General features: G+C 41.5%; 2 protein-coding genes across 2 annotated transcripts in view; one reads left to right on the plus strand and one right to left on the minus strand.

The window, feature by feature from the left end:
- Positions 1-814: 814 nt before the first annotated feature.
- Positions 815-12,115, plus strand: LOC139479389 (serine-rich adhesin for platelets-like). The gene is made up of 10 exons (XM_071262243.1): positions 815-825; positions 2,105-2,228; positions 4,433-4,602; positions 5,595-5,709; positions 6,567-6,730; positions 7,680-7,879; positions 8,914-9,219; positions 9,616-9,696; positions 10,798-11,079; positions 12,060-12,115. Exons 1-10 carry the CDS (start codon positions 815-817, stop codon positions 12,113-12,115), a joined length of 1,509 nt encoding a protein of 502 aa, XP_071118344.1.
- Positions 12,116-18,186: 6,071 nt separating this feature from the next.
- Positions 18,187-26,576, minus strand: part of LOC139479264 (histone acetyltransferase KAT6B-like) — a 31,598-nt gene continuing 23,208 nt past the window's right edge. The window contains exons 3-8 of the mRNA XM_071262130.1: positions 26,226-26,338; positions 25,291-25,372; positions 25,046-25,150; positions 24,418-24,517; positions 22,780-22,951; positions 18,187-21,754 (exon numbers count right to left, since the gene is read on the minus strand). Of these exons, the coding sequence (XP_071118231.1) occupies positions 21,614-21,754; positions 22,780-22,951; positions 24,418-24,517; positions 25,046-25,150; positions 25,291-25,372; positions 26,226-26,338 (713 nt within the window). The 3' untranslated portion in view covers positions 18,187-21,613. The remainder of the gene's footprint in view (positions 21,755-22,779; positions 22,952-24,417; positions 24,518-25,045; positions 25,151-25,290; positions 25,373-26,225; positions 26,339-26,576) is intronic.

Raw genomic sequence — 26,576 nt, forward strand, 5'->3', positions numbered from 1 at the left:
GGAGTATTGCTGAGTGGGGTGTTTGGTAACAAACATTTTATGCAAATATGAGCAATAACGACATTTTCAATAATGAAGTGTGTCTCCGTCTCTTTACATTACCTAAAATTGTCTTGATTCAAAGGAAGATGGCAGGTATTTATACACCTACTATAAATAACATAGTATGTAACTATATAATATTCATTTACTCTGACGAACTCGATTGTTCAGCTGAGTCTATTGGAGACATTTTACAAGCGCTTCATCTATCGCTAGCATTGTTGGATAGGTTTTGTAAGACAACAAACAATATCAGGAGGTGTTTCTCGTTTGTTTGTTTTGTTTGTTTGTTGTTTAACGCTGCAAGATAGTATGTTGCTTCGATCGCCGTTGGACATGCAGGAGTCTGCGAAGGGGGAAGGGGCAAGCTCTGGGCGGATGTGTAACTGATTTGTTTGTTTGTTTATTGTTAAACGCTGCACTCAGCAATATTCCAGCTATGTGACGGCGGTCTGTAAATAATCATGCCTGGACCAGACAAATCAGTGATTGACATCATGTGCATCCATCCACGCAATTGGGATCGATGACATGCATCAAACAAGTCAGCGAGGCTGACATCCCGATCCCGTTAGGCGCCTCTTACGACAAGCACAGTCGCCTTTAACGGCCATCTTTTTTGTGTGCCAGTGTTTATCGTGCATCAAAGTGTCAACCCAACATTGTCCTTTAACGATTCAAGGAAATGTTCCTTTCATCGATTATTGAACACTGAGTATTTGAGTAATTGACAGGGAGTATTCAGTATCGATCATTGAGTATTGATGCAAACATGTCGCGGAGGTAACCACGCCACAATGGTCCGCAAAGCATTGTGATGCAATTTCATTATAGCGAGATCACCCAAGCGATATATCCCGTGGAGACATGTTTGGTTCTATATTTCCTTAGCTCCAACAGAATGGCGACAATATTTAAACAGTACTACTCCGCTACGTGTTGAGCATATCAATGAATCAGTTTGGTCGGTCTGCAGCAAAAGGTAGTCAACATGGAACCTTGATAACTGATTTCCTCACCGAACTTTCTTTCAAAAGGCTTATCTACACGATAGAAGAAACTCGATTTGTCGATACCGTACTTCATCATGTAAATGTAATCACGAGTAAGGAGTCCCATGTTCCTGTTTTTTTGGTTTAAGTGGTTAAGACAAGAATTTTTTTTTAAAAACTGACTTTAATAAGTTTGCGTTTATGGAGTTCGACACGCATAAACAGGAGTGCATACTGTGTAAATCTGCGTAGAAAATGTATGCTAAGCGTGCACATAGCTTTTCCGTTTAAAACTCCATATTCGCACAAGAAATACTGGTGAGTTCTTATAAAGAAATACGTCAGTAATAATAACTTAATAGACTACTTATTTATTCATTAAACACACACAACACTATAGACAACAATAGAGAGAGAGAGAGAGAGAGAGCGAGAGAGAGAGAGAGAGAGAGAGAGAGAGAGAGAGAGAGAGAGAGAGAGAGAGAGAGAGAGAGAGTTTGGTTTAACGCCGCTTTTACCAGTATTCAGTTATATCACGGCGTGTCAATTTAATGTTGGAGTAAAGCCCGCAGTGATGCAGGTCTCAGACAGACGGTGAAAGCCACGAGCACGGGTATGGTGCTGACAAACCTAGAAACCTGGATTCGAACCCACAATCATAGGTTTCCGACTGGTCCACCTATGAACCCTGATACATAAATAGCATGCCATGAATATGATTTGCTTATTAAAAGGGACTCACTTGTTTCTTCGACGCAAATGTATGTTGTTTATATTTTCTATCAGATGTCATATAATGTATGTTTGTTTGTTGTTTAACGCCTCACTCAGCAATATTAATATTCCAGCTATATGACGGCGGTCTGTAAATAATCGAGTCTGGACCAGACAGTCTAGTGATTGATATAATGTGCATCGATCCACACAATTGGGATATGATGACATGCATCAACCATGCCAGCGAGCCTGACCACCTGATAGCCTCTTACGACAACCATGGGTTGCTGAAGACCTATTGTGAACCGGATCTTCAAGGGTCAGACGTCCTATAAGGTATTTACGGTAAACAGTGCAAGCGCCGAAACCACCTTCCAGGCAGGCGAAGTTTCACGTGGTCAGGTCAGTGGCATAAGTCCAGTTTGCTTCAACATGGCTAGATTGTGCCTCCTCGGACTGATGCTGGTGGTTGTAATGGTGAGTAGATGGAGCCTTGCCATGACTAACGCTGAAGGGGTCGTTTCGATATACGGTAAACAGATTTGTACCCGGGGTAACTTTCCTTATGCAGAAAAATACCCGTACCAAAACAAACAAATGTGTCCTATAGCTCATCCACAATGCGCAAGATTTATTAGAGTAGCTTAAGCAGCATCCATGTATGCAAATACACCGGTTTCGCGCATTGGAGAACACACTGGGTCCGGCGACGTACGTCGCCCCGCTTGTGTACGTTGTCTATGCCGATTGTATGGTATATTTCAATACATATAAAGGCATCTAGGTTACATATCTGTAGTAGTCTATATGACAACGACCCTGTCAGTATGACCATGCTGTCACTTCCTGCTCCGTTCCAGAGGTGTGGGTACAGGTGGTGTGCATACCCCTTTTCACTTTTAGAAATTCGTTTTTTTCTTTAGATATATAATGTCAACGTCACAGAACAACCAGTCTCGATTATCCGTCGAAATAGATTCCATTGGGCGTGAAAAGGTAAAATAGCGGTAAAAATGAAATGAATGGACGACTGAAAATCAGTGATGACACCAGGTGTTCGCGATAAGGGTAAGCATGCCCTGCCCCACGGGTAGTACCCGCCCTAGTTTTGCATACAAAAGTAAGTGTTTGTTGCCGGACGCCCACAGTTCTCCTGCCATGCGACGGCGGCATGTAAACAAAATAGACAATAGATTAGTCCAGGAGACTGTTTAAACATTACTTCACTAGTTGTCATGCTTTGTAGCTAGTCATACTTGAACAAGACAAAACTGTTCACTATCTTTACATGTTCTATCAGTTTTTTAAGTTCACTTTGTACAAATGTAGTCTCGTGAAGATTCCGGGTTAGAATAGGTCTTCAGCAACCCATGCTTGTCGTAAGAGGCGACTAACGGGATCAGGTGGTCAGGCTCGCTGACATGGTTGTTGCATGTGATCGTATCCCAGTTGCGTAGATCGATGCTCATGTTGTCAATTACTGGATTGTCTGGTCTAGACTAGATTATTTACAGACCGCCGTCATACAGCTGGAATATTGCGGAGTGCGGCGTTTAACAACAAACAAAAACAAACAAACAAATCAGTTACACTATCGTCATGAACATCTGCCCAACGCTTGCCCCTTTCCCCTTCGCAGACTCCTGTCCAACGGCGGTCGAAGCAACAAACTATCTTGCAGCGTTAAACAACAAACAAAAAATAACAAAATTGTAGCACTGAGAACTGTTTCAGAATGTTACCCAACAAATGTTACACGGGAATTTGGACTACTATTACCATACTATCATTAAATGTTTGCTAGGCCTCAGCACAATTTAGCTGTTTAGACTTACGTGAATTTCGAAGTGTGCCTTTTCCGTCGGTTCTTCAATAGGGTGTATTGTGCACATCTTCCCTACCATGTTTCCAAATCCTGGCCATGTCCCTGTTGCTCTTGGTAGATTCCCCTGAACAGCATGTTAACTGCGACAGCCATGTATACACTGACGCTTTACCTTAGTCCTGCACCATGACCGTGGAATATATTTAATTTATGGAGACAAAAATACAAAAATCTAGAAATGTATACAAAAGCAAGTCTAGCCAGTTCAAGCTAGCTCTATTCCACATCAGAAATCAGCATACAAAAGGAATTTTTTTTTTTTTTAGAGTCAAGAAAGATATTGTGTAATATAAGATTTCAGAGACTAAATGTTAGTCTAGCTTTACCTTTGCGTACCATCAATGCAGTTTAAAACCACGAGTCCATCATACGTCATGACCAATGCTCATGTGACCTGCTGAAATTGATACATTGACTGTGTATTTTAGACCTTTGTAAAAAGGAGGAGGGAAATATTACGACTGACAAATAATTAATGCACATACTTTACAACCCCTCTCGTCACTTCATCGGTACACAACTAGACATTCGATGTGACAAGCGAACACTTTAACCACTAGGCTACCCAACCGCCCCACGAACAACCTGAGTGGAAGGGTAATCGCACAATTTTCTTCTCCAATATACTTGCAAAGTATTTGCGACGTCTCGCAACTGCGATGAAGTATATCTAACTGCTTCCCATAGTGCAACAAAGCCTAATAAAAGCTAGTATTTATAAAATATGGGTTTTGTAAATCCCTCATCCTTATAAGGAACCTGGCTTATTTGTGTCATATATTTTTTACTGCTATAGATTGATACTGTGCTGGGAACGGGCAAGATTGCGGTCAAGGTCACCAGGTTCCTTAACCCGAGTGGACGAGACAAGAACGGCAACTGCTGTGATGGTTTGAATCTGCCTAACCGGTGTCCAACCGGTACCTGTGACGACAGCTTTCTCCTGTGTGGTTCCAGTGCGGTGAGGTAGGTGTATCAGACATGTTGGTACAGTGGGCATAGTTGTTCTTCTTGTTATAAGGTATACTTCGAGAAATTTCATATCCGGATGTCACTTTACACATTCAAAAAACCACTAGGGTTTCCTGTGGGCAATGTCACCGTGATGAATTCTTAGTGGGTGAGTATGGTTTTACGCAATATTACAGCGATATCACAGCGGGGGACACAAGAAATGGGCTTCACACATTCTACCCATGTGGTACCCGGGTCTCCACCGCCTCTTGATGAAATATGAAAATATTAATGAAGACAGAATTGACTTCATCTTCCCGAGGCAAGGTAGTTAACTGACTATAGAAGTCCCTTGCCTCGGGAGTTGACTTATGGTTCTCAACTTCTTTGTTCTTTCAATGCGACTTTTTTTCGCGATCAGTGCATGTGTCAGTAGTACCTTTATAGTTTGCTAAAGATGCTAGCACATGTATCGAAAAGAGTTGAAAAAAGTAAGTAAGTCGAAATAAAAAACCCAACTCAAACGTTGTCTCAACAGGTCTTCAGCAACCCATGCTTCCCTCAAAGGGCGACTGTGCTGGTCGTAAGAGGCGACGTACGCGATCGGGTGGTCAGGCATGGATGATGCATGTCATCGTTTCCCAACTGCGTGGATCGATGTTCATGATATCAATCAATAGATTATCTGGTCCAGACTCGATTATTTACAGACCGCCGTCACATACCTGGAATATTGCTGAGTGTCAAACAACAAACAAACAAATGTCTTCTTCTCAGGCTACAGCTTCTAACATGTCACTTAAAGATATGGAAAAAGTAGTCATGCTGATGCAAATCAGGCGCCTTGGAAGGACAAGCATTGCTTTTATGAATCGATATCCTGGTGAATGGTATTAAAAGTGACACCTATCACAATCCTATTTTAAAATACTTTAATTTTTCCAATTCTCCACGTGTGTGAATGGTGAATGATAGTCCTGTTTGATAACACAACACTATTCCAGTATCGCCAGCGCCACAGACTGCGACTACGGAAGCCACAAGTTTAACGGCCAGGGAGACCATAACAGCAACAACTTCTCCGACGACGTCTCATTGTTCTCTTTCGATACGTGGAAGGTAGGTGAAGAGTTTCAGGTAGACACGATCAAATAATCAATTAAGACAAACCCCCGTGGCAATTCCGGGTTTGAATCTATCCGATGTCGTAAGAGGCCACCTTATGGACCCGGTGGTCAGGTGGTGTCATACCAGGCGGCAGTTTAAATGGTCACCCATTCAGACACAGTTTAATGACTCCGAGTGGATCAGGTCTTGTTTTATCCCCTTTATGCCGAGCGGCAGGCAGGGTACCAACAAGTACCACCTTTTAAATCCTTTTGGTATCACCGACCTTCCCCACTCTGGGAAGAAGCTCCATCCATTACATCACGGATGCAGGTCTGTTACAGTGGAGGTTATGTTAAGTGGAAGTTCATCTTAACTACAAGCTGATTACATGATATTTGGAATGATATCCTTAGCGATGAGGTGTTCAACCGTCCGCCTGTCAAGCCAAAGGCCCAGGTTCGATTCCCCCTATGGGGACAATGAGTGAAGCCCATTTCTGATGTCCCCCACATAGCTGGAATATTGCTAAAAGCAGCGTAAAACCATACTCACTCTCTCGCGCATTAATCGGTCACCACACAAACCCTCACAGACAATCATCATTAACCATCAGTGTTGCAATATTATATTTTCTAGCTCGGAACACATCACCGCCATCCTTGCTGTAAAGTAGGGACAGTCTGTGTGCTGGTCGTGATGAGGATAAAACCTATCGGAATCGGCATTACATAATATGTGTACAGACTTTCGCAGATCAATGAAGAGAAATGGGCAACTGTTCTATGGAACAGAATGTTCTCAGTACAAATCGATAATGCACAGCAGTCAGTCCCGGCTATTGTGAAATGGCAGTTGATTTTTTTCAGGGCAGTGTGACCCTCGGTGTCAACGTCACCGACCTCGACACTGACGGCGAGATGATCATCGACAGCTTCTCCGTCAACTTTACATCCGCAGTGTTCCCTTCCGACAACACAGCTTCCTACAAAAACCTGGACCTAACGGGAGAAAGGACGATTAACCCAACCAGGTAGCTGGAGTCTCCATTCTACAGACTGAGGGGCATTGACAGATACTTCAGATGTCCTCGATATGTAAAGCTCAGAAATAACCAACTTCAATGTACTAAAAAACACTGCGTTCACAGATATAAATATGTTTTACATGATAAATAGAACTAAACTATTTCTAAGAGCAATACTGTTGACATTCTCCACCCTTGAAGATCCGGGGAGGACAGGTCTTCAGCAACCCATGCTTGTCGTACAAGGCGACTAACGGGACGGGGTGGTCAGACTCGCTGACTTGGTTGATGCATGTCATCGTATCCCAGTTGCGTGGATCGATGTTCATGATATCAATCACTGGATTGTCTGGTCCAGTGCGGCGTTAAACAACAAACAGTTGACATTCTCATTACATTATGAGTAAAAACGCAGTTTGATCCCATGCATGACGATGACATGTGAAGTCGACCTACAGCCACACGTTTCTGTTAACCAGTAATCAAGATACACGCTTTCATATCTCTAGAACTGTTCTGCATTGACGGAGACTCATATAAACTCCATCAAGATTGTCAAACAGTCAGTCATCCATTTCATTCATTTTCATTCGATTAATCTTGGTTTGATGGAGCCTCGATTACCCAGGGTATTAAATCTCCATTCTATTATGCTGAATACATTAGCCTGGATAATCGAGGATGGATCCGATGTAACATAAGGTTGGCAGTCAAGGAATAAAGAAGCCGTTCATCACGCCTATGACCCGAGTTCGATTCCCAACATAAATTGTCGACTCCCATTCTTGATCTCCCCATCTCCCAGGGCAAGGGAGTTAACTGACCATAAAAGTCCAGTTTACACTAACTTTTATCGTCAGTCAACGCCCTTGTCGGGAAGATGAACATAGATTCTGTCGTCATAACCCTTACCAACTCGGAGAAACGGGATTTGTATATGCTACCTATGTTTAAGCTTGAGAGTGTCAATCACGGCGTATTGTGACAGATACTACTACAGGGAAGATTGCTCCAAACGCTGTGTTCAGCAGGACAACTGTGACGGCCACTCCGTGTGTGACAGCAGCGGCGACATCGTCTGTAGCCATGGTTGGACGGGACCTCGGTGTCGTCAGCCTGTGGCTGGGTCAGTCACAGACTGTGACTTGCATGACGGTATGGAGACGTACAGTAGTATGATATTAACGTCAACACATTATAAGGCAGCTAGCATAATTTTCCTGTTCAGTTAACATGTGGATAAACAATACTTTAAACTCATTAAAATCAGATCTTTTGCTCCGATACTGTACCTGTATATCTGCGTCAAGATCTGTGACATCTCGATCAGTAAAAGGTCGCGTCAGGTGAACAATATCCGAACTTTGACCGCCCAATCAAAAAGAAGGATGTTTGAATTCTTGAACCAGTCAGATGTCAGCTTTCGAAACAATTCGACTTTGTCTACCGCCTCGATTCCGAAAGTTCTTCCTCTGCCAAATAAAACCGCCACAGGACTTAAATATACTCTACATAGCATAAACATTATGGTGTACAATGGAGAACATCTTCACGAGATAAACGCATCCAGTAGCCTGTATCAAGTCTAGAAACTTCGATAAAAAGGCTAGTCGAGACTCTTGCCTCGGAAAGATAAATGGAGTAAGGTTACAATTGAGTTATCAGATGGATATAAGCATTGGGTTTAAAAGATGTGAAGGCCAATGTGCTCTACTGCGCGCTCAGCCAGTAGTTTTACGTCGGTTTGGGCAATAACATAGTGTTTAGCGACGGGGGGCAAATGTGTTTAATGGTGTACTCATCCTGAAATTTGAACACCACTGACAGGTTGATGCATTTACCTTTACACCAATACATAAATATGAAACGTTATGATGTTTCTCAAGGGGCACGGGTGGCCCAGTCGTCTAAGGCGCCGCGATTCGCTGTGCAGAATTGCGTCCCTTGGGCACGCCAGAAACCTATGATTGTGGGTTCGAATCCCATTTTGCCCCAATTATGTTTCTAGGTTTGTCAGCACCATACCTGTGCTCGTGGGTTTCACCGAAGTGGTAAACGTCTGAGACCTGCATCACTTCGGGCTTTCCTCCCACATTAAGCTGACACGCCGTGATATAACTGGAATACTGTTAAAGGCGGCGTTAAACACAACTCTCTCACTCACTATGAAGTTTCTCTTGCATGTACAGGTTTAGCAAAGACGTCCTGGGCGGGGAATGTCTTGTGCAACTCCACGCAAGCCATCACCTTAAACATTGCAAGTCAGAACAAAGATGGTGGAGTGTCAGGGTCAATGAAAACCCAAGGGGAAACAATTCCGATTGGTGGGAGTTTCAACACCACTACAAAGAAACTCATTCTGTCTGTCAACAAGGACAATACGAGTAAAGTTGATATCCAACAGGTTTTAGCAACGAGGGAAAACGACACCAAATTATTTGGGAATGTGTACGGAGAGAATGAATCATGCAAACTGGAACTGCTTCAGTCCTCTGGTAAATACATTTAGGATCATTAAACTGCTGATCATAGGCATTATTAAACAAATGAAGTACAAAGTGAACATGACACAAAAGTGAAACACAAGAAAAATTTTGAAAATTATTTGGGTTTAGAATATAAACAACAGCGCGCCCAACATAAATCTGTTGTTTCTTTATATATAGAACCATCATGGAACAATGTCGTCAAAAAGTCAGACAGAAGTTTTTCGATAAAGATTTTGAACATGGCCGCCACGGCCGCCATTTTGAAAATGCAAATTTATCGTTTACTGGGGCATAAGTGTAAAATGTATGCACTAATGTTTGGTGTAATATATGGTGTCTATTTGAAGCATTGTGTTATTAAATAACCCATGTTGACCAATCTAAATATGTCTTCCCCCCTAGGCGTGTTCGACGCGTGCGGACAGGGGAGGTGCATACGGTACGGACGGAAGATGGACGACTTCTACTGCTGCTGTGATGACGGTGAGTCACTCGAGGATGGTGTCTATTGTACAGTTTGTGTGTGGAAATTATTCACATTTTAATCCGACGGGGTAATATCCTTGAAATGGCGTAGTCACAGTTGTAGCCTAGTTTTATCACGACAACCTGTAATATGTCATCTGAAATAGATCAGACAATCTATTTGTGGTCGACTATGTGTGCATCGAACATTTTCAGGGGTTGTTTGTTGGTTTGTTGTTAAACGCCGCTTTCAACAATATTCAAGCTAGAGGTTGGTGGCCTGTCAATAATCGGATCTGGACCAGACAATCCAGTGATCATCACAAAAATTGATCTACGCAATTGGGATATGATGATATGCATGAACTAAGTCACCCGTTTCCGTTGGTCGCCTCTTACGACAAGCATGGGTTGCTGAAAACCAATTCTAACCCGGATCTTCACGGGTGCTTTCAGGTGTCATTGTTGACTTGGAGTGGCATGGTCCAGGACACCTTTGCTTTGGGTCGAAAAAACTTGTTTTGAATTTCCAAACACACTGTTTTACAACGCAGATGGCGGTTTGCCCCGCATCTTGCCCAGGCAAGGGAGTAAAATTTCTATAAAAGTCCAGTTTCCACCCGTGCCGAACTAGGCTGGAATTCCGGAGTTACATTTTGGCTGGACTAACAATTCTATGTATAGTCCAATCAAAATCGCGTAACTAACTAGACATCTGTAAACAACATGCATTTCAACGTGGACATTTCGGTCGACTGAAGGATTTGCAAAGCATGTGTACCGTCAACTGGGCGTCGACAGATATTTTGCAAATCATTTCATGTGTTTAATCAAGGTGCTTAAGTGATCGGATGCACTTCGCGGGGTAAGGCCTGTTATGTTACAATATAGATCTTGATTATCGATCAGATGTCTTGACTGGGCGCCGCCATTTCGTTTGAAGCAACTGCAAGTGATATGAGAGGTGGAATCTGATTGATCAATAGGAGGGACATAGAAGGGACATAACTCGTTATGGCCGCTTGTAGCGCTACGAGCCTGGAAATTCCAGCCTAGTTCGGCAAAGGTGGAAACTGTACTAAATGTTTTAAAACCACAATGTTCATTCCCTGCTCATAGGAACAACGTCTGCTAGCTGTAATGCATCGACGACAACGACAGTGACTACACAAACACCAAGCTCAGAGATGACGTCACAATCCGCAAACTCGACCGTCACCACAGCAAAAACGTCGTTACCAACATCATCTCCCTCCACTACTGCTACTACAGCAGGACCCACATCGACATCTAACAACTCCTCGACACAAGTTTCTACTCTTCATCCTTCTACGACTGCTACTACTACGTCGGCTAAAGTTCCAGCGACATCAGAAGTGTCGTCGTTGATCACACTCGCAGGTATTGCCTTTCACTGTTGCAACGTGAATTGTAAGATTCAAAATAACACAAGGGGTTATGAAAAATCACATATTTTGTGATGGCTTTGCAGTTTTAAACAAGGGAGATAATTCTATGGATATACACTTGGTGTCACTTGCTTGATAATGGTGTTAGTATCTACACCGAAACGTCGCATTTATTGCAATAAAGAAGTTGTATATCCATAGAATTATCTCCCTTGTTCATCACACCATCTTCTAAATGCCACTTAAAGACATTATGTACCTTTAGTCTCAGGAAATGCCCCCTTTTACATATTGAATAGATTAACACCTAGATTTAAACGGTTTTCACCTGTATGTGTATGTGTAAATATTAATTATCAACCATTTTACTATGCAGATTGCCTGATTACTTATATTGTATATATTCGTCATATTGATTACTTCACTCATATTGTAGAAGAGAGTTGACGAAAGCTTTTTATAATGATTCATGGCTGGTTCGTTTGTTTTCAGACAACTAATATAAAGTTTCAATTTTATTCCTGAAGCAGCCATGTCATTTCAGCCACGCCATCATCACATCTATCATGTTCATAAATGACACAACGATGTTTTCATTTATTCTGTATATTTCGTGTTTCACCAATCGCATATTTTCCATGTTTCGCTTATGGTGTATTGTGTTTTTGTCCCGTCAGTGGGTGGGTAGGATTATGAAGAAATAACACATCAAGGGAAGTTGACATGTCTGCTTTTTGTTTGCATTCTTGATATGTTGACCCCGGCTGGATCATGAACGGGTCTGAAACACTTCTGAACGTGGCGCAAAACAACATGCACTCAAGCCATGAAAACAACGCATGGCGTAAATTACTGGGTAAATTACTGGATATGTTAGTAAAGCACTGTTTATTTATTTACTCAGGATAGCATTTCTGTATGTACATTCAAATCATAACACTATTTTCTGCCAGAATTTTTTTTATTTTGCAGATTTATTGGTTAAAGAAATCGGACAAGCCCGTTTGATCACGACATTAAAAGAATAAAATAATGATAAATGTTTTCTGTGTTATTTGCTGAGGATTTCCTCCCACACTACGAAGACATTAAGTCAGCGTTGTTCTTCCGCTAATATCCTCGATAATTCAGGGTATATGTTCATTCTGTTGTTAATATAAATAACAGGACACATTCGCCACCATTGCTTCTTTTGGTGAGGTGAGTTGAAATGGGGTTTAACGTGGCGTCCAAGATTATTGCACTTATATAGCGACGTGCATGTACGTGTGTGTGTTTGTGTGGCTGCTTGTACTAGTCCGGACTGATGCCGATTTATAGTGCTAGCTCACTGAGATACCATGCCGCAGTTTAACATGAATACCCCACTCAGACACAGTATACTGACTCCGAGCCGACCAGTCCTTGTTTTAGCCCCTTAATGCCGAGCGCCAGACAGGGTAACAACAAGTACCATCTTTTAACGTCCTTTGGTATGACGCGGCCGGGGATCGAGCCCCGGACCTTCCGCTCTCCGGGCGGACGCTCTACCATGCTTCGTTTGGAGTTCGACTCCAGAAGGCGACTCTAACAATAGCCGGCCATTCAAATTGCATTCGCTCACGAGCGAGGCGACTTCTGTGCGAGGTTACGAGCAGAGATAGGGATTGAGTAGGAGATGGTGACGCTACGGTGGCGAATGGTTGTTTGTTTATATGCATGTTGTTTAACGCCACACGCAGCAATATTCCAGCTATATCACGGCAGTCTGTAAATAATCGAGTCTGGACCAGAAGATCCAGTGATTGACATTATCAGCATCGATCTACGCAATCGGGATACGATGACATGCATCAACCAAGTCAGCGAGCCTGACCATCTGATCCCGTTCGTCGCCTCTTACGACAAGCATAGTCGCCGCTTACGGAAAGCATTTATTCTGTATATTTCGTGTTTCACCAATCGCATAGTTTCCATGTTTCGCTTATGGTGTATTGTGTTTTTGTCCCGTCAGTGGGTGGGTAGGATTATGAAGAAATAACACATCAAGGGAAGTTGACATGTCTGCTTTTTGTTTGCATTCTTGATATGTTGACCCCGGCTGGATCATGAACGTCTTTGATAAGTCTGAAACACTTCTGAACGTGGCGCAAAACAACATGCACTCAAGCCATGAAAACAACGCATGGGTTGCTGAAGAACTATTCTACCCCAGGTCTTCACGGGTCCGGTGGCGAATGGGTACAGGGTGTTTTATAATGAAAGAATGGGGATGTGATGTCCCCCTAGAAAAAGAAAAATATTGATGCCGCTTTCTAAATCAATTGAAATAATATGTTTTAGTTTGGACATGTTAACGTCGAAACATCTCTGTTATTATGACGGGGACTCTTGAACAATGAGAGATTGTCATTTAATCACGTGGACCACATTTATATCTCATTTTAATTCTACACCACATTTGAACACCGAATCTATATAACACTTGCGCAGATTCTCTGATTGAAGGGGTTGCGTGATGCACGTGCATTTAATGACAGTAGCTTCATCCTAACAATGTGCTACGCCGCTGGTTCTCTTTTAATTCAAATTCGTAAAAGAAACTCAACTCCATTGCTAATTTCATGAAGCTCAATTTCCAAACAGTGCCCGTTCTTTGTCTTAATATCCTGCAGCAAGCCGGTTGGTTTTAAATACGATGTTACCTGGTTGGTTGGTTGGTTGGTTGGTTTGTTGTTTAACGCAGCAATATTACAGCTATATGACGGCGGTCTGTAAATAATCGAGTCTGGACCAGACAATCCAGTGATTGACATCAAGAGCATCGTTCCACGCAATTGGGATCGATGACATGCATCAACCAAGTCAGCGAGCCTGTCCACGCGATCCCGTTAGTCGCCTTTTACGACAAGCATAGCCACCTTTTACGGCAAGCATGGGTTGCTGAAGACCTATTTTACCCCGGAATCTTCACGGGTCGATGTTACCAGGACAGAGCGCGAAGTGTACGACTAAAATTCTCGAATACTGACTACTGATATTGACAAAAACAGACCGGGACTGCAAGTTGAAAAAGACTTATTCCAGCATTAAATCACTTTCATACGAAGGTCTACCAGTCGTGGATATTGATTTTGTGAAACGTTTTTCTGATTTGGCAAGGGTGGAAACAAGACTTTGATAAATAGGCGCTCTTGCCTCCGGTAGATGCCATACCGGTTGTGCTTCAGCAGGTGTTGCCGCGCGCTTCTGTATGGCCAATTTGCGCCAACATTGCACCTCAAGTGCTGTTAGAGGTTTCCCCATTTACAAGACACACTGGATCCATAACGTGGCGATATTCTGGATACTCAGTGTGACAACTAAAGGCATATTACCGACATGCATAACTGCGATATGGGTTTGTTGTTACTTCTTTGACATGACTTCTCTGTTATTTCAATTTTGAATGTGTTCTTGACATAATTTTCAAGTTAAAAACGAAAATCGTGTCTTTATGTTAAAGTGTTGCTCTCTCATTTCATTTGTGAGGATTGTTTCATCAAAATTGGGATATTCATTCTTCCTATCATGTTTTTGTCCTTTTTCGTTTTTAAGCACTGGGCTTAAATTTGGATAAAATGTTAAAATACACAAAATCCGTCATTAAGCCCAGGGCTTAAAGTCTGCAGTCCCGGTACATGTATATCGCATTTTTTACCAAATAGTATTCTGGGCTTTGCTTGGCTAGGAAATTAGACTAGCACTCCTTAATCCAGATATAAGAGATGCCATTCCAAACACGGGTTATAATCACCATCTATGCATGATATGATACAAAATAGACAGAATCGTTTCAACCTTGGTCTACTGTACATTCTTCTAACTTCTTTCAAAAAATGGTGACTTGAGCAAAAATATCTTATTAGTCCTGTAAATTGAAAATATTAATCCATTTGCAAAATGTTTCATAATCTGATTTATCTTTTATAATACGAAAGAACTCTTATTAAGAATATGACCATATTCTATGACAATTCCACATTTGGCATTCAGTATCTGAACGTCTGCTAAAAGAGATGCAAAATAAATAAATTATTATTTCCTACGCCTTCTTATGTCTGAACAGTAATGATTGTCACTATCACTTTTCACTTTCATATATTCCCATATTATGTCCTCCGATACTGGAAACTAAACGTGTGTTTCACGATAGCATTATCTTCCTGTGACAAAATTCAACGCCAAAATGTTGATATTGAAATAATTCCATACTTGATCTGTTAACAATACAGAACATCAGTCTGACGGAGTGGTGTCATATAAAGGTCATCGCCATTCATACAGCATTGTACGTTGATGAATACGTGTCCTGGATCATATTCTTTTCCGCCATCCCTCAGAGCTGAGTTCACCAAGACCTGACATTATTCGGAGCTAGAAATCTAAGAATAATTAGTCTGTTCACCAGATTGACCACCGTCATAACAGTGTTGAGCAAATAGAAGGTTGTCGCAATTTAAACCTTTCCTCATTACTTCACAAACTGTCTGCAGCGTACAAAGCGGATAACGCAAAATGACCAACCATCTGACATTGTGCCACATATTCAGGTCTTCTGTACTACTAAAACAGTGAGTGAATGGTTTTACGCAGCCTTTAGCAATATTCCACCAGTATCACGGCGGGGGAACACCAGAAATGGGTTTCACACATTGTACCCATGTCGGGAATCGAACCCGGCTATTCGTCGAGACGAGCGAACGCTTCAACCACTAGGCTACCCGACCGCCCCACTACATTTTTAACAAAACAAAACAACAAAACAAACAAAAAATGCTCAGGACCAAACGTGGGATGAAAGGCATCTATTCCACCGTGCTTCCCTCTGTGAAATATGGGTGTTGTTTAACGTGGGACTGGGCAATATTCCAGCTATATGACCGCAACCTGTATTTATCGAGTCTGGACCAAACAACCAATGAGTGACATCATGAGCATCCATCTACACAACTAAGAGAAGATGTATCAAGCAAGTCCGGGCCTGAGACCAATTCTAACCCGGATCTTCACGGGAGTGTGAAAAATAAGACAGACGAGCTGTATGTGACAATTCTAACATTTATTTACAAGCTTTAAGCATTGAAATAAATAAAACAAGTGAAATACGACTTCATAAGCCTTTCTCTGTTATAATCATGCAACAATCGTAGTTCCTTTTCTTTATAAAAATAAAATCTATTCACATGCCAATAAAAAGTGCCCTTTGTTATAGAGTGATCCGTGTGTTAGACTTGACCTCTATAATTAACACAGTAGCTAGTCAAGCCAGTTATATGCTACATAATACTACACTTCAATAACTACTCCATCCTGGTCCAGTGTATATCTCGATTCTATAAGCGGATGTACTTAGGACCCAATTACCTCCATAGCTTCGTGTCTGAAGTGACATCACGGTATTATTCTCTTACCACAAACTTCACACCGAATTCGGCTTGTTCATGAGCTCACTATCAACAACCAATCAAAATGAAATTCTGATGTGGGCGATTGTTAGACTAAAAGTATGCTATGGAACCGACCATTTGATTTTCAACAACCAACAACCAATCAAAATGAAATTCTGATGTGGTCATGGAACTACATTCAAAACTGAAGGACTGCCTCCCTGGTCTAGTGGATAGTACAGATGGAGCGTCTGCACAAAGACGGAAAGGTCAGTGTCTGGACCCCTCGTCATACTAAACAATGTTAAAAAGATGGTACTTGTTGTTACCCTGGCTGGGGTTCCACATTCAGGGAATCAAACAAGGACTGGTGGGCTCCAAGTCTGTTTACGGTGTCTGAGTGGGGTATCCATCAAAAGATATTTTGAGTATTCAAAGATGAGAAGGAAGTCCTATTTCTATAAGATAGTGCAGTCAGGTCAAATCTACTACTGTTAATGTTGCCCCAGTTTTCAATCATGAACAATCTGAGGAATTTCATTGGATGTCTAGTTTTAGTGTTGTTTGATTCCAGCAAGAGTGAGGGAATGAGTGAGTGAGTGAGTGAGTATGGTTTTACACCACTTTTAGCAATATTCCAGCAATATCACCGCGGCACACACCAGAAATGGGCTTCACACATTGTACCCAGTTTCAAACAAGAAGGCATGGTGGCAAGTAGGTCCAGGAAATGTTACAGTATGTTTATACAACGGAGACAGAACACACTGGATATTGGAGCATGTAATTAGTCAAGCAATTCACATAGCCACGGACCGCCATACTCTTTGTACAGCCTATGTGCATAAATACAAAAAACGTCTGTCAAAACAAATGGTATGAAAACACAGACACAACAGTCTCTGGATAACTTAAGTCCAAAACTTTTAAAACAAAACAAAATGAAATATTGGATTAGTATTGGACAATATATTAACACCAGCTTAAACTAAATTTAAGCCAGTTTGTGATATAAGGTAGAGTGTGTACTTAAAAAGACCACCCTTTTATTTGTGTCGGTTTATATATACAGAATCTTCCTGGATTGACACAATTTGATATTATGGCATCTATTATTACAAGAATTATTTAAAATTCAGTCTAATAATCATTCGGCCACAGAGCCACCACTTAAATTCGCGGATAATCCATATTTTGGACAAATAATACCAAGATCAGAGGAATATTATGTTGTTGCATAACCCATATCTTGATGAACAAATCCATTCACTAAAAATGTACATGTGTTAGGCTAATATAATCAATACTACACCATTCTGCTGCAAGTCATACGCCATATCACCCATGTTTTCTCTCAGTCTAAAATACTTAACACCCCTTAGGCCTTTTGTATATTAATAGATGGCTTACAAAACCAACCAAAATAAAAACCATTTAACTTAGAACGGAAATAGAATGACTTTTGACTTTTCCTACGAGGACTGTCTATGCCACAATACTTATTGCTATTTTGGGCATAAACTAAAGGTACTTCTGAAGAGGAAATGGAAAGGATCTCCTCCAGTTTCCCAGCAAATATTTATTGATGTTATCAACGATGACAGAATATGCAGAAACTTCAGCTCAAACTGTTGTTTCTTCCCCCCCCCCCCCCCCCACAACCCCCAAAAATAAATTCTCAAAAAGTCCTTAATTTGGAATTTTGGGGGTTTTTTTACTACCCATATTTTGGGCCATTAATAACTTATATCAACACATGACAGTTATAGTTTTTAACTCACTAGACTACTAGAGACACCAGGAATGATTTTATATAAATCTGAACTGCATATGTCAAATATCACAAGGTTATGTTCACACACTAAATTTCATTCTCTGATTTAATTGATCTGCAACCAATCAATGACAATCACCATCCCTATATATACATAGTGAAACCTCATCTTTCTGATGAGTACTCCGGAAATGCTTATATGCATACAAAATGAAATTATTCCATAATCGGAAAATATGTTTATCCGGAGCATTTCAAAGTAGACACAACTTATGGATAACAATTTCTTTAATATACTATTCAAAAGAAGTTAAGAACTGACATGACAGATTAACAATGGTAATATAAAAGAATCGGATGGTCCTTAACTTCTTTTGAGTAGTTTTAACCATTACAGAGATAACCATTTCTGTATGGATCCTTACACCGTATTTCAGCGAAAACGCTACCGTTTGGATTAACAGGGTTCAACTGTATACATAATTCATCTAAATAGATAGCACAACTCAATGCTGCCCCTAAATAATAACAGCGAAATCAGTTATTTACGGATAATCAAATACAGATGCCATTGTTGACTGAAACCAATGTAAATTTAAACATACAAAAATAAATTCATTGTCAACTGAACAATCCTAGGAATGCCGGACCAGTTTTTGTCTTGAGAGACTGATGAGCTTACCCAGAATTCTACAAATCCAAACTTTATGAAAACCCGATTGTTAGACTAAAAGTTGCTTTGGAACCGACCATTTGATTTTCTGAGAGGGGTTGGGACTTGATCGGAAAAAATATACTGTCCCAGAAAATACTGGAACAAAATAAATAATAAATAACTATGCTTCAGATTTAATGGTTTCATTGGCATTTTTAAAGTGTTGAAAAAAGAATGAAATTGTCAACCACAAAAAAAACATTGTTGCAAGATGGAGTTTTTATATAAAAAAAATAATATTTAAGCTCATAGTGTTAAAAACAAACATATCTGGGTTTTCAGCTTTCAGCTATAGCTGAATATCTATCTAGTCTCCATACAAAGACAGGTCCCCCTCCCCATACCAATTGGTCGGTCCCATATCAGCATCAATCAGTAGTAAGATGCAAGTTTGATCTTGCAGAATGTATGTCTACTGTGCTACTATGGATCATGAAGTCATCTCATCTCATACAAAATCATACAAAATATAGAGCCCCCTGTCCACTTTTTTTACGAAAATCTAACAAATAATTTACAGTGGCCTTACCTACATTCTTTGTATTATGGAACTATTATGGAAATATGGTGAACTGCATATCCTCAGAATCCACCCCTAGACTGGCTAGTAACAGTCCCTATCCCATTCCTTACACTTTCTGAAACTCCTTTCATTGATCAACTGTTGCAAATAGTCACAAGAACCATTCCAAGCTCCATCCCAGCGTGTGACACCTTCGTTACACTCTCGGTAACGCTGCCGGCAGTGTGGGCATGGATATTACAAGAACCTTGTAATTTGCCCTCTAATCTCAAATGTAGTAAGGTTTATACTTTTGTTTGTCTATGGGAATGCCATCACAGTGAAGTTTGAAAAAGTTTACGACTGACCATATTTCCCAGATGAATTTAACTTTTTGTTTGTTTGCTCAAATTAATTTGAGATTGCAGACGAACGGAAAATCAACCAACTTTCCCCTCACATTCTTACAATATCAATTACATGAGAGTTGCAATCACAGAAATCAAATTGACAAACAAAGAAAACAATTTAGCAGGGGTAAGTGTATTCGGCATCACGGCAGTCGTAACTTGTTTGTAAATAAAACAGTTGGGTGTGAGTTCAACTCCAAGCATGGTTACAGCCACCTATCACAGTGGGGAGCTTTCCCTGGAGGCAGTGATGGTATAGCGAGCTCCGCAAACGGGCTATCACTGTGAGGAGCTTGGAACCACTCCAACAACAATGGCGGTCATCCAGTGCAATTTCTTCCTTTTTAAAAAAACATGTTTCATTGATACTTAATAAATTTAACTAGCTTGCATAATAACAGGTGACTACTCCACTCATTCTTCATCGACCTATAATATTTTTATCTTATTTGGACAAAAGAAACCTTTCGAATCATTTCCCAGAAAACATACAAATTCCCTGAAATAAAACATTTGACTTCTCCGACCCAAGATAGCTGCTGAGAAGTCAAAAGGCAATCACACACCAACTATAATTGGCTACCACATGCCCGACATGATTCCCAGGTTCACCATCCCGAGCATGACTTGATTCCGTGAATGAAGTAAGTACTCCTCCCAAGCCTTCCCTACGTCTTCTGCCTACCTCCACTTGGTCTTGCATCAGAGTGACCAAAGTGTAAGAGTTTCCATTATCTTTCAATATGTATTCAACACCATCCCTGACATTTTCTGTGTATTCGTAATGGGTATTCAAAACAAGATCAAATACCAAGAAGCATCTATTATAAGTGGAATGCAGATGAATGAAGCAGGATTATGCAAATAATCTCCATCGGTGACCATCACTCAGTAAAACCTGAGCACTGCTCCCTTTAGTCCTCCTAATACCATAGCACTAACAGTTGTTCAACATACAGTCTGGTCATATCACTATCTTCACTATACACGGCACAAGCACCTGTTCAGTGCATGGCCCCGCTGTCCAATGGTCTCTACACAGCACAAACATTCAGTGCATGATCTGACTTTTCCCATGGTCTCTCCACATCATACAAGCACCTGTTGAGTACAGTCTGATCTCCCATTGTCTGTACACTGTACAAGCACCTGTTCAGTACATGGTCAGATCTGCCACGGTCTGTACAAGCACCTGTTCAGTACAGTCTGATCTCCCATGGTCTGTACACTGTACAAGCACCTGTTCAGTACATGGTCAGATCTGCCACGGTCTGTGCAAGCACCTGTTCAGTACAGTCTGATTTCCCATGGTCTGTACACTGTACAGCACCTGTTCAGTACATGGTCAGATCTCCCACGGTCTGTACAAGCACCTGTTCAGTACAGTCTGATCTCCCATGGTCTGTACACTGTACAGCACCTGTTCAGTACATGGTCAGATCTCCCACGGTCTGTACAAGCACCTGCTCAGTGCATGGTCTGATCTCCCACTGTCTATACACAGGACAAGCACCTGCTCAGTGCATGGTCTGATCTCCCACTGTCTATACACAGGACAAGCACCTGCTCAGTGCATGGTCTGATCTCCCACTGTCTATACACAGGACAAGCACCTGCTCAGTGCATGGTCTGATCTCCCACTGTCTATACACAGGACAAGCACCTGCTCAGTGCATGGTCTGATCTCCCACTGTCTATACACAGGACAAGCACCTGCTCAGTGCATGGTCTGATCTTGTCCTGCAGTCTGAAGACACTCAACATGTCGGTAGATCTTGAGGGCGGGTCCTAGCTTGATTGACAGACCTGTTAACACATCGCTCCTCTTCATCAAGAGCAAAGACTTGCCATCAATCTCCTGAAAAACAAGGGTGTGTTATTAGTGTGAGTGAGTGAATGTTGTTCTACACCATCACTAACAGCAACATACCTACTGTATGACGACCCGTAAATAACTGAAAATATGTCAGGCAATCAGTTGTTGATAACATAAGCAAGAATCCATGCCAGTTACGAAATTCACAGTCAGTCAAGTCGACCATTGAGAAAAATCTGATCCTCATTTCAGTCAACTCTTATGAAAGTGAGTGAGTGAGTATTGTTTTTCATCACTTTTCGTAAATATTCCAGTAACATCACAGTGGGGGACACCAGAAATTGGCTTCACCCATCAAACAGGTGTCTTCGGGGTGAAGAGCCATTTCCTAAACTATTTGGCTACCCTGCTGCTTTTTTGACTGGAGTCCTAACCGGGCCTCTATTTGATATTGTTGTACCTTCTACACTGGAATCCCTATGGGTAGAGAATTAGGAAAGAGGGGCTTGCACCAACTTCTAGGATCAATAACCCTGAATACTTTATTCCACATCGTAGCAGCTGCAAACAGTATTTAAGTTATAACATGGTATGTCAGCACAAGTACAGAAGCAAGGGAAGGGCAGAAGGTGCTCTTATTACCACTTTGTTGACAAACCAAAGAACAAGTGACGATCAAAACCATCGGCTACTGTCATAGGAAAGGGAATTACTGTCGACAGTGAACCAGTCATAAAAAAATTAAATAAAACTTTAGAAAAAACAACAACAAAAGTACCTACAATCTATCAATGTTTATTGAAGGCATATATAACCTTAAACACAAGTAGTTCTGGGGACTGCAATTTCCTTTCATTCCCCAGCATTATAAGAGTAAATCATAGGATCTGGTGTGACAATCTTAACTCTTCCGTAATTTCACACAGACTCACAGGCTTACAACACTAGTCATAGCGCTGTGCTTGCTTTGTAGACTTGGGCCGAGGTGATTAACAGACTTACAACGCTAGTCATATTGCTGTGCTTGCTTTGTGGACCTGGGCCGAGGGGAGTAACTTTGACCCTACCTGTTCTCGAAACGCCTCCGCCTGCGCCTCGAAGCCCACAGACATGAAGAAGAGGACCACTTCATCTATTGTCCAGTCCGAGGCGTCTGGGTACACGCTGTCCACTAAACAGGGCTCCTTCGGGAGGGGCTCTGTGGATTTCTTCACCGGTTTCACCTCCTCCTTAAAATAGCTGAGAAGAAACAAACACTTCACTTGTAAAAGTTTCATTAAAACCAGAGCTGCGTAATGGTCCAAAAAATTGTATTGCAATATATCGCGAAAATTATTTCCACATATTGGGAGCCAAAGTAATTGTTAAATTGTAATGAGTATGGTTTTACGCCGCTTTTAGCAATATTCCAGAAATATCGTGGCAGGGAACACCAGAAATGGGTTTCATACATTGTACACGTGGGGAATCGAACCTGGGTTTTGCCGTGACGAGCGAACACTTTAACCACTAGGCTACCCCACCACCCCTGTAACATTGTAATTTCAGTCACATGTTAGAACATTTTTAAACAACATCAAGCATAATGGAGACAAGAAGCTACTTCTGCGAGGAGTGTGTGGGAGGAGGAAGGACTAGTCTATCTGAACAAGACTGACCTACTTTATATAATAAGCAGTTATCTCCCTTAGACCAGCATATGTAGGTTTCCTTATATATCAGTTTCACTACAGTGCAGGGACATTAACACCGGTATATCCTTAAATTTGAAACAAGAAAATTTCCGTCATGAGACCCCGAGTAATGTATTCATACTACAACTGCTCCACAGAATAAAGAAAAAACTATGAGACCTCCACAGATGCATGACGACACCATGGCTACAGGAAGCCATACTTGCTGGTGAGTAGAAGTGAAATTGGGTTTAACGTCGCGTCCAAGATTATTGCACTTATATAGCGACGTGCATGCACGTGTGTGTGTGTGGCTGCTTGTACTAGTCTGGACTGATGCCAATTAATTTACAGCGCTAGCTCACTGAGATACCATGCTGCAGTTTAACATGAATACCCTACTCAGACACAGTATACTGACTCTGAACCGACCAGTCCTTCTTTAGCCCCTGAATGCCAAGCGCCAGACAGGGTAACAACAAGTACAAACTTTTAACGTCTTTTGGTATGACGCAGCCGGGGATCATACTTGGAAGAAAGGTATCGCGCATCTAAGTAGTCAAGAAAAGCTCAGGGACTTATCAAAGAATCTGACTATATGACCTTGGCAGACAAATTGGGGAAAAGTGTTCTCACTCTCCTAAATTCAGAAGTACGGAAACTTTAAATTTTAACATTATATTCAATGCGATTAAACCTCTCCCTCTGTATTGGGCCTGTTGCCAGTGAACTACAAGCCGGATCTACAAAATTATAACCACCACAACATGAACTGGGAAATATTTCATTCTAATTTGGGAATTTGTATTGACATAGCTGCTGACTTGGGGCCAATTATCAGCCTCTGGCAGGTCCAGAGAAATCCCAGTGAAAAATAGACATCTTGAAGTGAAATAGTGCAAGAATAAAGTATCTAAATTCTCTTCTTTGTCTCTAAGGAAAAATACACTTCTGCTTGCAGGACTTGTGTGAAAATGGATACGATACCCAAGAATAAAAGACAAATACCATCCCAGAACTGCACTGACGTACCTATTGTTGTCAACCTCCATGTTTTCCACAGGGGAATCACAGGGCGTATGGAGGAAGGACGGACCCGGCTCTGAGGTACACAACTTGTCTGTTTCAGTGTCTGCAACAGATGACACACTCCCTATAATGAGGCTACATGAGATATCGTTCTATAATAAAGACATCTGCAATCCAGATCCAAAAACAGTTCAACATGCAGAGCCTACTTTTCTCAAGCCTGTAGTAATGTGGAAAGAGTCGTGTTAAGGACAGGGACTCCAGGTACTCGGTTACGCTTCTGCAAACAGCATGGTCAGCAATCACCCTATCTCTGATCCTACCGGGTACCCATCTAATGCTGGGCAATGAATGTCATCTCCCTGAGGAGTATACAATCAAAGCTGCCAGATAAATGGTAGGTCATGAAAAACAATATCACTTCCTACCGGGTACCCATCTACTGCTGAGGAATGAATGTCATCTCCCTGAGGATTATACAATCAAAGCTGCCAGATAAATGCTTGGTCACTAAAAACCATATCACTACCTATCGGGTACCCATGTACTGCTTGGGAATGAATTATCAACTCCCTGGGGAGTACACAATCGAAGCTGCCAGTAAAGTGCTACTGCTGGGGGAGTAACTCACCTGTTTTAATGGACAGCTCCTTGCTGGCTGCCTTAGCTGCCTCCTGTGAGTCGAGAGCCTCCGCCGAAACTCCGTCTGTCTCACACTCCATGCACACCCACTTGCCTACAAACATGAAGTGTATTTTGTAAACAAACATCAGCTTTTCTTTTATTTCAACTCATGAGGAAACATATTTTTTTTTTGAAAATCGTCCATGTTAAAAGATATATGACTGAAAAATTAGAACTTGTTTGTATCAGTACCTGAAGGTTTTTCTTTGACCTGCGGTTCATGGCAGTTGGTGTGATAGCCCTTGTCACACCCATCACAGAACAACATCAAATCCTGCAACATCACCGTCCAAGTCATTGCATGTGCAACACAGGCCTTAAGGCTAAACTTGTCCATATATGAACTTGCTTTTATAAAAGTTACATTCAATAACAAATTATATGGTATAAGTGGGAAAATAATGTTCCGATCAAGATTAATTTTATCTTCATAAAAGTTGCACTTTCAGTTTTGAACGAGGAAATATTCCGAGTATCACAACCATACACACAGATACACAATCACAACCATGCAGTACACCATCAGACAGACAAACAGACACACAATCAGCCACATGCACAATCAGACATACAGACACACAGCTAAACAGACAATCAGCAACACAGACACAATAAGCAACCCACAAACAGACACACATTTTCAGACACAAAGACACACAGACAAATAGACACACAATCAGCCACACATACAGACACCCGATCAGCCACAGCTACCTCAACAGACAGACAAACAGACTTAACAAATCCCCACAGACACATCAAGACAACAGACAGGTTGAAGGACAGACAGCCAGACAGCCAGACAGACTTACCAAATCCCCACAGACAGACACGTCAAGACAACAGACAGGTTGAAGGACAGACAGCCAGCCAGCCAGACTTACCAAATCCCCACAGACAGACACATCAAGACAACAGACAGATTGAAGGACAGACAGACAGACAGACAGACAGACAGACAGACAGACTTACCAAATCTCCACAGACAGACTTACCAAATCTCCACAGACAGACACATCAAGACAACAGACAGGTTGAAGGACAGACAGACTTACCAAATCTTCACAGACAGACACATCAAGACAACAGACAGGTTGAAGGACAGATAGACAGACACACAGACTTACCGGATCCCCTGCGTCATCACAGATGTAGCAGGTCTTACAGTCAATGCACTGCCAGGGGATCTTGCGTGCCCGCCGAGCCAGCGCCAGCGAGTAGTCCATGCATGATGGGTGAGCTGGAAACACAGGATTTCAGAATGAAATTCACTTCTTAAGCCCTGTCCTTAGGACTAGTGAAAACCTTATTTCCCTGGTCCTCAGCATTCATAGCTGGCTATATAGTCCTGCTTGAACAAGACAAAAATGTCCATAATGATATCATTTTCTGTCAGTTTTATTCAGTTCAAACTAGGAAGCATTTAGGACTGGTTCAGAACCCTCAAATGCTACTGGTCAATAAGAACTACCATAAGT

This window comes from Haliotis cracherodii, unplaced genomic scaffold (assembly GCF_022045235.1).
Source record: "Haliotis cracherodii isolate W230 unplaced genomic scaffold, xgHalCrac1.p SCAF_4, whole genome shotgun sequence".
Lineage (NCBI taxonomy): Eukaryota > Metazoa > Mollusca > Gastropoda > Lepetellida > Haliotidae > Haliotis > Haliotis cracherodii.

Bases quoted from the DNA above. Each gene is read 5' to 3' on its own strand.
- LOC139479389 (XM_071262243.1), top strand. The intron at 2,229-4,432 runs GTGAGTAGATGG...TTACTGCTATAG, and splicing joins TGATGCTGGTGGTTGTAATG to ATTGATACTGTGCTGGGAAC. The intron at 5,710-6,566 runs GTAGGTGAAGAG...GATTTTTTTCAG, and splicing joins TCTCTTTCGATACGTGGAAG to GGCAGTGTGACCCTCGGTGT.